At 41.6% G+C, this 14,917-nt stretch overlaps 1 protein-coding gene across 2 annotated transcripts; it reads right to left on the bottom strand.

Moving 5' to 3' along the window:
* Positions 1 to 2,930: 2,930 nt before the first annotated feature.
* Positions 2,931 to 10,740, bottom strand: LOC148011572 (uncharacterized). 2 transcript variants are annotated; one of them, XM_087670779.1, is made up of 8 exons: positions 10,212 to 10,740; positions 9,915 to 10,101; positions 9,013 to 9,244; positions 8,862 to 8,932; positions 8,697 to 8,774; positions 8,511 to 8,598; positions 8,336 to 8,401; positions 2,931 to 3,798 (listed from the first exon to the last, which is right to left on the bottom strand). In XM_087670779.1, exons 1-8 carry the CDS (start codon positions 10,512 to 10,514, stop codon positions 3,795 to 3,797), a joined length of 1,029 nt encoding a protein of 342 aa, XP_087526905.1. In that variant the 5' UTR covers positions 10,515 to 10,740; the 3' UTR covers positions 2,931 to 3,794. The 2 variants fall into 2 exon arrangements, with proteins under 2 accessions (XP_087526905.1, XP_087526904.1); XM_087670778.1 differs by having other exon boundaries at positions 2,946 to 3,798; positions 8,346 to 8,401; positions 10,212 to 10,738.
* Between the last annotated feature and the right edge of the window lie 4,177 nt (positions 10,741 to 14,917).

Below are 14,917 nucleotides of genomic sequence, written 5' to 3'. Positions count from 1 at the left end.
TGAATGTTGAGACATCCATACAAATGTCATGAAGCATGACATACACTACCATTATGTGCCATTATTCCATACCATTGGAAATGAGGGGAGAAATATATATAGATTTAAAAAAAATGCAAGGGACACTCGCACACAAGAACATTGATTAGTGGCCATTATTCCATACCATTGTGTCATTATTTCATACCATTGGAAGCAAGGGGAGAAATTCTTGATGAATGTTGAGACATCCATACAAATGTCATGAAGCATGACATACACTACCATTATGTGCCATTATTCCATACCATTGGAAATGACGGGAGAAATATATATAGATTTAAAAAAAATGCAAGGGACACTCACACACAAGAACATTGATTAGTGGCCATTATTCCATACCATTGTGTCATTATTTCATACCATTGGAAGCAAGGGGAGAAATATGTGCCATGCAAGGGACGTTAATCATAGGGGCAAAGAAATTCCCATTACATTTTTAGAGGATTTTGATCTTTTTATCAAGCAGACCTGGTTATAAATGAAGGGCTCACACAAGAGTATCTATGGCCAACAAAATGAAATTGAAGTACATTGCTTGAAGATTTTACAAAAACCAAAATTTTGAAGAAATTAGATGGCTCAATAGACATGCTTTACTCACATAAAACATATACATATCATAATAGTTGAAGTGAGGGGACATACATAAATATAGCTTGATAAAGACTAGCAAAAGGGACATTTTTTCTCAAACTTGTTATAAATGAAGGGCTCACAAGAGAGAGAGAGAGAGAGAGAGAGAGAGAGAGAGAGAGAGAGAGAGAGAGGGTGTGTGTGTGTGTGTGTGTGTGTGTGTGTGTGTGTGTGTGTGTGTGTGTGTGTGTTGTTAAAGACTAGCAAAAGCACTTGTCATGCAAAAGGGGACATCAATCCTAGGGCCATAGAAATTGTCATTATTTCTTTACATGATTTTTGCATCGTTTATCATAGTTGTAATTTAGAGGATTTTGATAGCTTTAGCTCCTAGACCTTATTATAAATAAAGGGCTCACACAAGAGTATCAATGCTTGAATATTATACGAAAACCAAAATCTTAACAAAATTACATGGATTAATAATAAGCATGCTTTACCCACATCAAATATTTCTCTTTTTAACTCGTGGACTTAAATATAAATAAACGCCTCACACAAGAGTATCAATGCTTGAATATTATACAAAAACCAAAATATTAACAAAATTATATGGCTTTTAGCATGCTTCACCCACATCAAATCTTTCTCTTTCCATCTCGTGGACTTGAATATAAATAAACAGCTCACACAAGTATCAATGCTTGAAGATTTTACAAAAACCAAAATATTAACAAAATTACATGGCTACATCACTTTATTAACCCATTTACCCATGAGATTGCCTCGCAAGTGTTCGATCCTTTGTAGGTGGAATTGAATTCACACACCCTTGCTCATAATCATCCAACCTCCACACATCAAGTATTTGTATAAAATGCATATAGGCTACATCAAGTATTTGTGTAAAACACATATAGGCTATACTATTTAATACTACACAAAGAATATTAATCAATGGCCAATTAAGTAATACTAAATATGCATTGCTTGAAAATTTACAAAAACCAAAACATTAAAGAAATTACATGGCTTTCTTTGCTCACATTAAACATAAACTTGGTGTTTAGGAATTTGTATGGCAAGACATTTCTTGTCCGAAATTGGGGAGGGGAGGGGGGTGTGGAGTTGCATGTCACTTTATTTTATTAGAGCGTTTACCTTACATGGCTTAATAAGCATGCTTTACATGGTTACATCGCTTTATTGACCCATTTACCCATGAGATTGCCTCACATAAGTGTTTTTCTTTGTTAATGCGATATATTTTACCTCACAATAATCATCCAACCTCGACACATCAAGTATTTGTGTAAAACGCATATAGGCTATGCTCTTTAATACTACACAAAGAATATTAATCAATGGCCAATTAAGTAATACTAAATATGCATTGCTTGAAAATTTACAAAAACCAAAACATTAAAAAAATTACATGGCTTTCTTTGCTCACATTAAACATAAACCTGGTGTTTAGGAATTTGTATGGCAAGACATTTCTTGTCCAAAATTGGGGAGGGGAGAGGGGTGTGGAGTTGCATGTCACTTTATTTTATTAGCTCATTTACCTCTCATCCAAGGAGATGATAACTAATGACCAGCATGACCTTATTTATCATAGTTGTAATTTCGAGGATTTTGATATTTTTAGCTCATAGACCTTGACATAAATAAAGGGCTCACACAAGAGTATCAATGCTTGTGGACTATAAATAAACTGCTCACACAAGAGTATCAATGCTTGATGATTATACAAAAACCAAAATATTAACAAAATTACATGACTTAATAATAAGCATGCTTTGCCCACATCAAATATTTCTCTTTCTATCTCGTGGACTTCAATATAAATAAACAGCTCACACAAGAATATCAGTGTTGGAAGATTTTGCAAATACCAAAATATTAACAAAATTACATGGCTTAATAAGCATGCTTTACCCACATCAAATGTTTCTTTTCTCTCTCTATCTCGTGGACTTCAATATAGATAAACAACTCAGACAAGAGCATCAATAATGGAAGATTTGACAAAAACCAAAATATTAACAAAATTACATGGCTTAATAAGCATGCTTTACCCACATCAAATGTTTCTCTTTCTATCCATGGACTTCAATATAAATAAACGGCTCACACAAGAGTATCAATGTTGGAAGATTTGACAAAAACCAAAATATTAACAAAATTACATGGCTTAATAAATATTAACAAAATTACATGGCTTAATAAGCATGCTTTACATGGCTACATCACTATATTTGCTCGTTCACCCATAAGATTGTCTCAAAAGTGTTTCTTTGTTAATGATATATATTTTGTCTCGCAATATGACGAGGGCAATCCGTTGTAGAAGGTGGAATTGTCTTCACACCCCCTTGCTCATAGTCATGAGCTAGCAACCGAGTTATGCCCCCAACTTCGATGCATCAATTATATGTATAAAACTCATATAGGCTATGCTCTTTCATACTACACAAATAGTATCAATGAATGGCCAATACAATGACACTAAATATGCATAGTTTAAAGATTTTACAAAAACCAAATCATTAAAGAAATTACGTGCCTCAATAAGCAAGTTTTCTTTGCTCACATTAAGCATAAACTTGGTGTTTAGGAATTTGTATGGCAAGACATTTCTTGTACAAAATTGGAGAAAGCATGGGGGGGGAGAGAGAGTTGCATGCCACTTTGTTTTATTAGTTCATTTACCTCTCTTCATCCAAGGAGATGACAACTAATGGCAAGCATTACCTTATTTGTGCAAAGCTCTCTAATACTCCCCATTTTATTGGCTATGCCATCTAATATTACCCACATTTTAGGCACCAATTTGCATTATATGTTAGCATGATTAAGATACTTTTGATAATTTTGAGGTGTTTTGTAATTAGTAGGTGCAAACAAAAGGGCATGCATGCTCATCCTTTATTTGAGTAGAGGTTAAGGCATTTAGAATTTAGAATGTGGCACTAATCAAATACTTTTCCAAAATGACGCCAAACAAGGCCATGGTACCCAAACAATATTTAATGTACAATAGCTCAACTCCACAGATTCCTTTGGATTGCTCCACCAAAAGGTTAATGTACAATATCTAAGCTCCGCAGATTCCTTTGGATTGCTCCACCAAAAGGTTTGAAAGGTAATGCGCCACCGATTTGAAACCCAATTCTCTAGCTACATATGGACAAATGAAATCAAATGTGAGATAACCCCAACCCATCAAGTCAATGTAATAAATGACAAAAAAGTATCACATTTTGAACACATAGCTACTAGTAAACTACCAATCAATCTCATCAACCTTTTCGTGCTTTAAAAATTTAGAATATTTTTGTGGAACAACCTATCAAATCAATTTACTAATTGCTTTAGCACCTAAGGCTAGAGGGAACATGTTTTTGAATATTTTTGCGAGACATGTTTTTGAATATTTTTGCGAAACAACCTATCAAATCAATATACTAATTGCTTTAGCACCTAAGGCTAGCAGGAACAGGTTTTTGAGTTGTTACTAAGTATTCATGATAAATTTTGTTAATTAGCAAAGATTAGCTATATTCAAGCAAATGCCAATAACTCAATGCGCAAATTTTGAGGGTATACCATCAATCTTTGACGTGTGGAAAGTGATATGGTTAACCTTTTTTTTCCAATCCTTTGAATGCTAACAAATTGATTTGTCACTAGAACTCGTCATGGATTTCACTAACAAGCAAGGTTGATCTTTGACATGTGGAAAGTGATACAATTAACCTTGATAGCATTTAGTCCTCTAATAGCACTAGTGCAATGGTAATAATGTCTCTAGACCCATTAGTTCAATAGAGTTGATGTTGGTCAAGCACTAAGAAATGATGAAAAAGAGTGTTGGGAAGGGGGGGGGAGGGGTGTTATGCCACTCAACCCTGCTTAATGAATTGTTGTCCTCAGCAATTAAGGGCGGTTTCTTGACTTATTCCGGGGTCTTAACACAACTTATACTATCAAGTTGATCACTGTATGCTGGTCTAGGACTGATTCCTTAGTGGGATCTTAACACAACCTTTTCTATTAAGCTGGTCAATGTCTACAACACTACAACTTGGGGGTCTTAACATAGCTTATGCTATCAAGCTGGCCAAGGTCTGCCCACCTAGACTTAGTGCTTTTTATTGTTTTTCCTTCCAGTCCACCCTCGACTCAATTACATTTTGAGGAGTGGAGGCTTCATAGTCCTAACTTGAGGTGGCTTGGTGCTTATGCCTTTGCATGCCAAGCTTTGTAGGCACAATCCCAAGTTGTCGTGTTGTTGGGGTGTAGGCGTGGTGGCTCGATTGATGCCATGTTGTGCCACGCCTTAAGGAGGCAGTCCATGGAGTTGCTCCTTGCACCAGGCCTCCCTTTCTTCGTGTCGTCGCCTTGGGCCCTGGGGACTTGGGTCTCTTGGTTCATTTGCCAAGACGCTTTGCCCTTATCGCCAAGTCAAGGGGGGGTTTTGGAGGCATCTTCATTCTCATCTCTCATCCTGGCTCTATTGGCCTACCTCCGTTTCTTGGCGTTTAGTTTCACCTCCTTCTTTGTCTCATTATCTTCCTCTTCCTTCTCTATCTTTTGCACTACTTCTTCTTGCTTGTTTTTTGTTTTGTCTCCTTTGGCCTTCCTGCCTTGATCTATCCTTTCTTGCTCTTTTTGTTCTAGCCTCTCTTTTTCCTTTGGCTTCCTAGCTCTCCAAACTTGCTCTTTCAGCTTCCTTTCCTTGTATTTTTCTTCTTGCTCAATCCTTTTCCTAACTTGCTTCTTCTTGTTTTCTTCTACTTGTTCTCTTCTATCATGGTTTGGTTTCTCTTTTTCTTCTTGCTTCTTCTTGGCTAACTCTACTTGTTCTTCTATCTCCTTTCTTCTATTTTCTTGCCTCGTCTTTTCTTTGATTTTCTCTACAGCTCCGTCTAACAACTCTTTTTCTTCTTCTTTCCTATCATATTCTTCTATCTCATCCCATATTCTCATGATTCTCTCCTTAATTCCTATCATATTCTTCTATCTCATCCCATATTCTCATGATTCTCTCCTTAAACTACTTTCCTAGCCTATCATCCTTGAACTGTGAGGTTTTGGTTGTTCCTTGTGGTTGGGGTTGTCGGGATAGAGGTGTTCCAAGATCTGGGCTGAGCTCCTCCTCCCCCTCTACTTATGTTCTCTCTTCTAACTCCTCTCTCTTCTATCTCATCCCATATCCTCATGATTCTCTCCTTAAACTACTTTCCTAGCCTATCATCCTTGAACTGTGAGGTTTTGGTTGTTCCTTGTGGTTGGGGTTGTCGGGATAGAGGTGTTCCAAGATCTGGGCTAAGCTCCTCCTCCCCCTCTACTTATGTTTTCTCTTCTAACTCCTCTCTCTTTTCTTTTTCTTCACCTATATCATCTGCCCTATTATCCTTGAACTGTGAGGTTTTGGTTGTTCCTTGTGGTTGGGGTTGTCGCGATAGAGGTGTTCCAAGATCTGGGTTGAGCTCATCCTCCCCCTCTACTTCTATTTTCTCTTCTAACTCCTCTCTTTTCTTTTTCTTCACCTATACCATTCAAAGTAGAAGTGTTGGTTCCATGTAGCGAATACCCTGCCCTGCCCCATGTGGTTTTGCCCTTCCATTCTCATCTTCCAACTCTATCTCTTCATCTACTTCTTCATCTTCTTCTTCATCAGAGGCATCCTATGCCTCGCAGGAGGGCACCAACCTGGCCTCACCCTTAGTCTCAGCGGGTAGAGGTGTTCCAAGATCTATAATGAGCTCATCCTCCCCCTTCTCTTCTTCTAACACTGGTTCTTCAACCAAGCGGGCTTCTTGTGGGTACAGTGGCTCATCCTTCCGACATGTCCACCTTGCTTCCTCTTCCTTTTTGTATCCTAACTCCATCATGATGTTTTCTACTTTTGAACTCACATCCATTTTCCGTGGTAGTCGATGGGGACATCTTTAGGGTAGCCGTATCCATCTCCTTTAGAAGGGTATTCGTTGTCGAAGTATTGATCTTCACGGTAGTAGTCTTGTGGATAGTAATCGAGGTAAAAGTCCTCCGCTTCTTCTTAGGGGCGAGGTGTTCTAGAATTAGTGTCAAGCTCATCCTCCCCTTGTCTTCTTCTTTATCTTCATTCGACCATGTTTCTTCTTCTTTCACCTGTTTTTGGCTCTCTTGCCTGTTTGGTTCTTCTTTGGTTGGCTTCGCTCCATTCTTCAACTCTTGGACTCTTTTAGCTCGCATCTGCTTCAAGTATGGCTCGGCCCGCTCTTTGGCTTCTTCAGATCCAGAGGCAGTCTCCCGGTTCCACCTCAGCATGATTTTCTCTTGTAGCTTCGTGTTGAGGTCTCGAGCCATCTTCACTTGCCACAGTCTGGCTCTCTCTTGCACCATGATGAACTGGTAGTCAACCTCTTGCAAGTCTTCATCTAGCTCTTCAACTTTCTCTTCAAGATCATCGAGCACATCGGCTCCTTGATGGGTCTTCCGTTTTGAGCCGCAGTCAACCTCTTGCAAGTCTTCGTCCAGCTATTCAGCTTTCTCTTCAAGATCATAGAGCACATAGACTCCTTGATTGGTCTTCTTCAACATATCGATGGTTCTCCTTGTTTGCTCGATCATTTTGAGCTGCAGCTCCTTTTTCCTGCATGTGAATTTGAGCCAGTGACATAGCTCATCTTCCTCTTCAAAGAAAGTGTCTTCCCATAGCTTCAGCTCTTTCCAAGACATTTTGAATGGTATGCCATGCACTCCTATCAGGCCTCGACTTCCTCTCAACTTTGTTGGCACCTCAGACTACCTTCCAACTTTCAATAGAAAACTCGCCCGAGAGGGCGTCACGACGTGGGGTGTCGCGCTGTGTCCGATCACGTCGTGTCGTGTCGGGGTCGTATCGCGTCGTGTCAGGGCCATGTCGTGTCGTGTCGTGTTGGGGTCACCGCGTCGCGTTGCGCGACGTGTTATGGTAGGATCTCCTCCGCGTCCGTGAGCCTGCTCCCCTTCCGAGCTAGTATGCTCCGTGCTAGAGTTGCTCTAATACCAAGTGTTATGCACCTTCATGGGACTTCATGGTAAAACCTATTATGAGGCACAAAAGACACAGCGGAATGGCACACAAGATATATCAATAAGGAATCTTTGTATTCATGATATCAAAAAGAGACTACATTGAGGCACATCTCAGGACTACACCCTCATGACGCCGCACATATGAGGGTTCACCACTGAGCATAGGGAACCACACGTAGCGTGGAAACCAAGCAGAGCCCAGAGTCATAACTACTGCCTATATAGGTGCATTCGGTGATAACACCATGTCATAACTACTCCCTATATAGGTGCATTCGATGATAACACCATGGTATAGCTACAAAGCCCATACCCTTACAAAGGGAAGAGGGGGGAGGGGGGGAACTAGGTTAAGTTACCACTTAAATTAATGATGGATATTACTAGTTGGCAAAGCTCAACTTTATTGCAACCAATAGCCAACGACTAAATTTCTAGCATATACATTGATCTTAGACTAGTGCAATCGTAACAAGTTCAAGCCCATGAATTCACTTGATTCAATGCAAGTAGTGAAGCGTGTATACACACACACACACAAACCACCTTTGATCACAACAATGGGCATTCTTATTGTGACTTGTTGAGGGAATTTTGACCCATTTTGTCTAATTAAACATATTAGGGAATGAAAGAAGTGTCAAGTCACCTTAACATACCTTTGTATATGGCAATACCAGTGGGTGCGATCTTCCTCCTTGATAAGCAAATTGAACTTGCAGGACAAATCAACGGAAAGGGACTCTGTTAACAGCTTATTGCAGAGACAGAGAGACAGCGAGCGAGCGAGCGAGCGAGCTGCTTCGATGATAAAACTTATTTACCTATTGCAAATCCAGTATGGGTTGAGACCCTGCTCTTCAGAGCAATGAGGGCAAAGCCATTGGGGATTCTGCCTCACCTCCTCGATCTCTGAGAAAAACAGAAGCAAGGCCCAGGCTAACATTGTTAGATCGAACTCTCTAATTAGAGAATCATATTATTGGATTAGCCCAAACACTCTTCAATACCTTCACCGTAGCGTATTTTCAGGCAAGCCCGGCAAAACACCCCTGTGCTGGAGTGACAATTGGAGCAATCCGTCTTCCCTGCGTAAACATTCAAACCATCTTTATGCATCTGCTTCTGAGTACGAATGAATCTTACTTAGGGTTAAGATTTTCTTTATAACAAACCTAGGCAAGGCTTGGAGACGTCTCGGTGCGCGCAGCGCTCACAATCTTCCTCGCCACAGAGCTTCTTCTGCCTAAGTGCATCCACATGAAGTGTTCAGTTTGATACCTGTACATACAGGGGGGGCAACTGAGCTATCACATCGAAATAGACCTGCAGAAATGGCAGCAGATTCCCACTATGGAGTCGTACAGCGAGCCCCTCTCTTTGCTGCGGCAACGGTAGGCCGAGAAGAGAGGAGAGATGGGCAGGCTCGCCGGGCAGTTCTTGGGAATCGGGGCGTTGGCTGGCGTCGTTGTGTCGTTTCGGCTGCGGTGGGAACGGGGGCTTGCCAGGTGCACGGAAGGGTGGGCAGGCGTAGGTGTTTCACAAGAATTGTTGTACTCTGTGGGGTCAGTAATAAGCAGAGTCAGATACATCAAACAGCTTCAGCTCCATAAACCATAGCTGGATTTCAAGATCATCAGAGAAGGAGATAGACGAAAGAAAGGAGGCTAGTCTCTTTCTCATTACGTATAATTACCTAAGAAAGCTTCAGCTCCACATATCATAGATTGATTTCACGTTCATCAGAAAAGGAGAGAGATGACAGAAAGAGAGCTTCCTCTCAAGTAGACAAGTGCCTCTTTTACAAGTTTAAGCGCAGACTCTTCTCGAGTGCAAGCTACAAGGCTAGAGACACTCGGGGTCCAAAGTCGAGTGCAGGAGGAAATGGTTGGTGGAGCTCACAGGGGGCATGAACATGAACCATAAGCCCTTGAGGTATAATTCTTGAAAGGACACCTTGAGTGGTATCTAGTCAAGGAAAGATGGTCTACCTCTAGGCAACCTTGGAGGTCTAACACCTCTTCTACTGAAGCTAGAGCACTTCCAGAGGTGTCGAGGGTGCTCGTAGAGTATTGGAGGTCTAATGGCTACTTTCCTGCTCCCCAAACAAGTCTTCTTGTGGGCAATAGTTCAAGTAATGAGTCTACATAGCTAAATACAATTGCTTTTTGAAAGAAAAGAGTGGAGACAATCTTCTAGCCTCCATTAAAGCATTACAGTAGTATTACTTGGAATAGTGATTTTTTTGAGGCGCTCAGACCGACGGACGTCTGCGGCACCAGCTGCTAAAACACTGCCACCATGGCATTCGGAGATACTTTTCTTCTTCTGAGTGTTCACTCTCGTCTTGGTAGCTCTGAAGAAAGACGCGAGAGTGGAAGCGTGCTTCTGCACTCCAAGCGCTGCTAAACGGGCCTAAACGAAAGATTTAAAAGCAAGAAAAAGGACCAGCAGTCAAGATTAAGGAGAGGTGACTGTAGTTCTTTAATTTAGTTTCAGTTCTTTATTTGAGTATTAGATTTTACCCTGTTCTCGGCGATTCGCTGCAATCTGAGTGTCTCATAGGAGCAATGCTCGATTCCTTCATCACCATCGCCATCCTGTTCTGTTTCTTCTTCTTCTGCTGCTGCGTCGCATTTCTTGTCTGTCCGGCCTCTGCCAGCTCCCGCCGGGATATTGCGCACCCCGTTCAGCTCCCCGAGCTTCGCTTCCTTCTCAGCCTCTGGAGGCAGCAGCTTCTTCCTGATGTTTAAGCTGGTGCAAGAAGAAGAAGAAGAAGACGGCAAAGAAGAGGAAGAAGAAGCTCGAGACCTCGTTGTAGCTACCATGGTGGGTGGTGGGTGGTGGGTGGTGGCTGGCGAGCTACTCGTTTGCCTACAAACGGCTACTTCTCGGACGGGCTATTATATTTTGGGGTGGCTTCAAAGTTCACACGGGTGGGCGCAGCAGTGCAGGGTTTAGGGAAAGGCAGACGGACATTAGCCTAGCTAGAGTGGGCATTGGGCAATCCATTCACAAAATGAAGATGTTGTTGTTGTCGTTGCAGACGGCTGCTTTACCTTTGAATGTAGATCGATGTCACTCGACTCGACGTCTTACATTGTTATGGGCACACCAAAAGAGGAACAGTTTTGAAACGGCGGCTCAGTTGGCTGTGCGAAGGTTAAAGACTTAAGGAGCAAATATTTGTGTGCGGAGTCCGGACTTCGAAGGTTGTCTAAGAAATTTTTATTTTTATAATACCGTTGATATGAAAACAGTCAAAGTCAGCATATATGGAGTGTACCGAAAATGTTTCTTTCATTATAAAATATGCGGTACTTCTTATATTACCTAAAAAAAGTAAGCTAACGCAACATGTGAAATGACATCACGTCGAGGAACATACTTCGAGCTTCTTTACAAAGAGACTCAAGACCTTCTTATTTTTTTTCAATTTGCCTAACACACAGATCAACAAAGACCTCAAAGAGATGATCCTATCAATGGGTGAGGATTGGGGAGAGTGCTTTTGGTTTGAAGACAGCCATATTCCTACAGCACAAGATGTGCTTGATGACCAAAGCTTTGAGTGAGTTCCAAAGCTTAGCTGTGGCTTCATCCCAGCAGTAGCAATCACCGAAAAGTGCGCTTTTCATAGATAAGGAACCATTGACATTTGCCTCTCTAAGCCAGTGCCTTATCTTTCTCCACACTAGATTTACTTGGGGGCAATCCCTAACAAGATGCTTTATAGTTTCTTCCTAATTTTTCACCTTTACAATCTTTGATAGCCAAGCTGTGACCGATAACGTATTGATGGTGAGGTGCTAGAGCAATATTCGGCTTGATAGAGTTGGTTGCTTTCCACACTCTAAACACTCTTTTCCTCCAAGTAGATATTCTTGTGAGTGGAAAATGTTCTCCATTTCGCCCACTTCTTCATTATAACTCCAAGGGAAGGGCCTTGAAAATCATTGGTTTTCTTAATGTCCCAAAGCTTCTTGGTTGTAGCTACAATGAGGCACTTAGCAAAGTGAGCTAGCTTGGGTCAAAGGATCTTTTATAAAAGCCTTGAAGCATTGTAACCAATATACACCACTTCAGTCTTTGTTTGACCTGGCTATAGAACCTGGGCTTCAAGCTAATAAAGCATGGACAAGTTTTCATATATTTAGGCTACCCTCTAGGGGTAGGCCTAACCATGAAGCAAAGGGCGGAGTGGGTGGAATCAAAGGTCAAGGCCAAAGTTGAGGCATGGAGAGGAATGCAACTCTCCTTTCTTGGGAAGCTACTGGTGATTAAGACAATGTTGGCACCCACAATCACCTTTTTGGCCACAGTCCTCCATTTTGGCAAAGCTACATGGACAAGAATTGTGAGGCTTTTCTCTACAACCTTGTACGATAAGGAGACTGGTCAACATGGTTGAAGAGCTATTGCTTGGCCTTTGAACATAGCTAGAGAATCTGAAGGTGGGCTTGGCATTCCAAGCTTAGCTCCTACAATGAGATCCCTTATGTTCAGTCTCGCCAAGAGGATGGAAGGGAGTCAACCATGGGTGCTCCTCATCAAGCACTAGCTAGCACTAAATGGAAGCAAAAGCCTCAAGCTCCCCAACCTTTCCTAGACTAACACCCTGCTAGCGGGAAAGAAGGTAACCATGCCACAGTCACAAGTTGCACAAGGTTTAACACAAGCATGGCAAGAGGTGCTCAGTATAACCAGCTAGATAGGGGCACAAGATCGAAGGGGTGACTCCTCTCTTAAGCAAGTAATCTAGACATTTAAGGAGGCATTTGATCCTCCACACAGACCTCTCCAAGAAAGGCCCCTACTCTCCCACCAATAGAGGTATGAACAGATGGGAGGATCTATGGGACCCAAGTAGAATGGATCCAATTTATGAGCATCTGTGATATGGCAAAGAAGTTTGCCCTATCCAGTGCTGAAAGAGACTTTGTTGTAGGCATAATGGGCAGGTGCAAGTCAATCTAACCTACCTCTAAGGTGGTGCTAGAGGATAACATCACTAAGTTAATGGCTAGCCCAATAGGTAAGGTTTTGTGAAAATGCAAGAGTAGTAAGGACTTTGTCAAGAAGGATCCCTCCCACATACTCCATGTCACAAAGTACTAGAAGAAATGGCCACAACTTCAAAGACGCTGAATTTTTTCATCTTGAAGGTTGTAATAAACAAGCTCCCCACTAGAGAGAGGCTGAGCAAGTCCATGGATGTCTCGCCTCTTTGTGGGTTGTGCAAGCGTGAGAAAGAAATAATAAGACATCTTTTTTGGGAATGGAGGGAGGTACAGGAGCTTGGAGACAACTACAGACTTGGATTAGAAGAGGGGGCCTCGCTAAGCAAATTGATGCCAAGATGGTATTGTTTGGTGATCGGGGCAACAAAGATGACCATATGATGAAAATGTGGAATGTAGTTAGAGCCATGACTTTCGAAGAGATATGGAGAATGAGAAATGAGAAAGTCTTTGGTAGGAATAGAAATACTTTAGGCCCTAATGTTCATTGGGCTAGACTCAAGGGAGAAGTCATGATAGTGCTTAAAGGCTGTCAGACCACAAATAAGGTTTTTAGAGTATTCTATAGAGCCTTGTTAAGGACTTAGGACTACTGTCTTGAAATTGGCTTAACTATAGGCTTTGTATATACCTTTTTTTCAATATTGATAATATCATTCTACCAACGCATTATTTTTTATAGAAAAAGCCTTGAAGCAACCTTTAAGAGCCACTATAACTCTTTATCTATCACGCCAAAGTGTTGCCTCACCAGTCTAGAGTCTTTCTTGGAGTTGTTGCTGCTGATGCAAAAGTCGATCCAAGTTTGCAAACATTTCGCATGATTTGGACATTCTGGGAGCTTCGGTTGCCATATGAAGGGGAGGGTCAAAGGCATATATATGGTGAGAGCCACATGCTCAAAAGCAGTGAGGGGTTCGCCTTCATTAGACAAGTCGTTAGGCCGTGAGCCTTCCTTTAGGATTTCATTCCATGCCTTCACAAGTCCGTATGTAGTTGGAAACTACGGGAGGAGTTTTACCGAGAGCCCATTCCCCAATACATCAAACCATCTAATACATGTCCACCACCCATAGTCAAAACTGATTCCAACCACACTCTAATTAAGTCAGACCATGGTTGGTTGGACTCTATCCTTTTGAGTAGACTGAAAAGCAACCTATTGGCTTTGCCATGCAGGGGTTCTAGAGTCTAGACCAAAGCCCCCATCTTCTTTTCTTGTAGTCAAGACTCAAAAGTGCCCCATGAAATTTGGGCTAGACCTACCTTGTCATCCTTGTGCCAAATAAAGTCCCCTAAAGGACTTCTCAATTTGTTTCAAGGGGCTTGTATCGAGAGGAAGAAGGGATCCTAGACATACAATTATTGATGTGAGGATGGATTTCACCACTATAAGTCTGCAAATAAAGGACAATTCCATCTTATGCCACTGAGCGAATTTACCTTCAATCTCCCCTTTGAAGAACTAGTCGAATTGTTGTTTAGGGAAGACTCGCACCGCAAGGGAGCAACCAAGATATTTGAATATCCCACCAACATCAACATGCTTGAAGGCATATGCTTTCAGCCACACTGATCAGGGTCATCAAGAGACAAAGAACCGACTCTATTTAGGTCATGTAGATCTTGGAGACTGATAGCACTACAAATTCCTGATAGAGGGCCAACAAATTATCCATTGAAGCCTTTTCATGTTGTAGAATGCTCGCGTTGTGATCCATGAAGTTCTGCCTAACCAACGGTTCAATGGTCAAAGTAGAAAGCAAGGGTGCTAAGGGATACCCTTGCCGAGTAGACCTACATAGGGAAATTGGAGAGGAGACAAGGCCATTAACCATGAAAGATGCAAAATAGCATTGCTAAAGAGAGCTAAAACCATCCTCATGAAAATAGGAGCAAAGCCAAAAGGCAATAAAGCTCCAACTCAACCTGTCATAGGCTTTTATGTAGATCCATGTTGATCAATACAAAATTTGACTAGTGAGTTGGGGCCTGATCCATAGGAAACACTAGATTGAGGACGGCCATCCTAAACGCGTAATGGCACGGATGACCCACTCTAGAAAGCTGATGTAACTAGGGCCTTAGCTAGAATCTTATATGAAAAGGGGAGCATGGTTGAAGGACGCCAGGGAAGGTTTACTTCTCTCAAAAGATTTAGGGGTCCGTTTAATAAGCCTGCGTGTTCACTACCTCGAGTAGGAACTCCG

The sequence above is a fragment of the Lygodium microphyllum genome, chromosome 28 (genome assembly GCF_053477565.2).
Source record: "Lygodium microphyllum isolate KBCC chromosome 28, Lygodium_microphyllum_v1.1.10, whole genome shotgun sequence".
Taxonomy (NCBI): Eukaryota; Viridiplantae; Streptophyta; class Polypodiopsida; order Schizaeales; family Lygodiaceae; genus Lygodium; species Lygodium microphyllum.
Note: the sequence above shows the minus strand (reverse complement) of the source record. Positions and strands in the feature narration are given on the sequence as shown.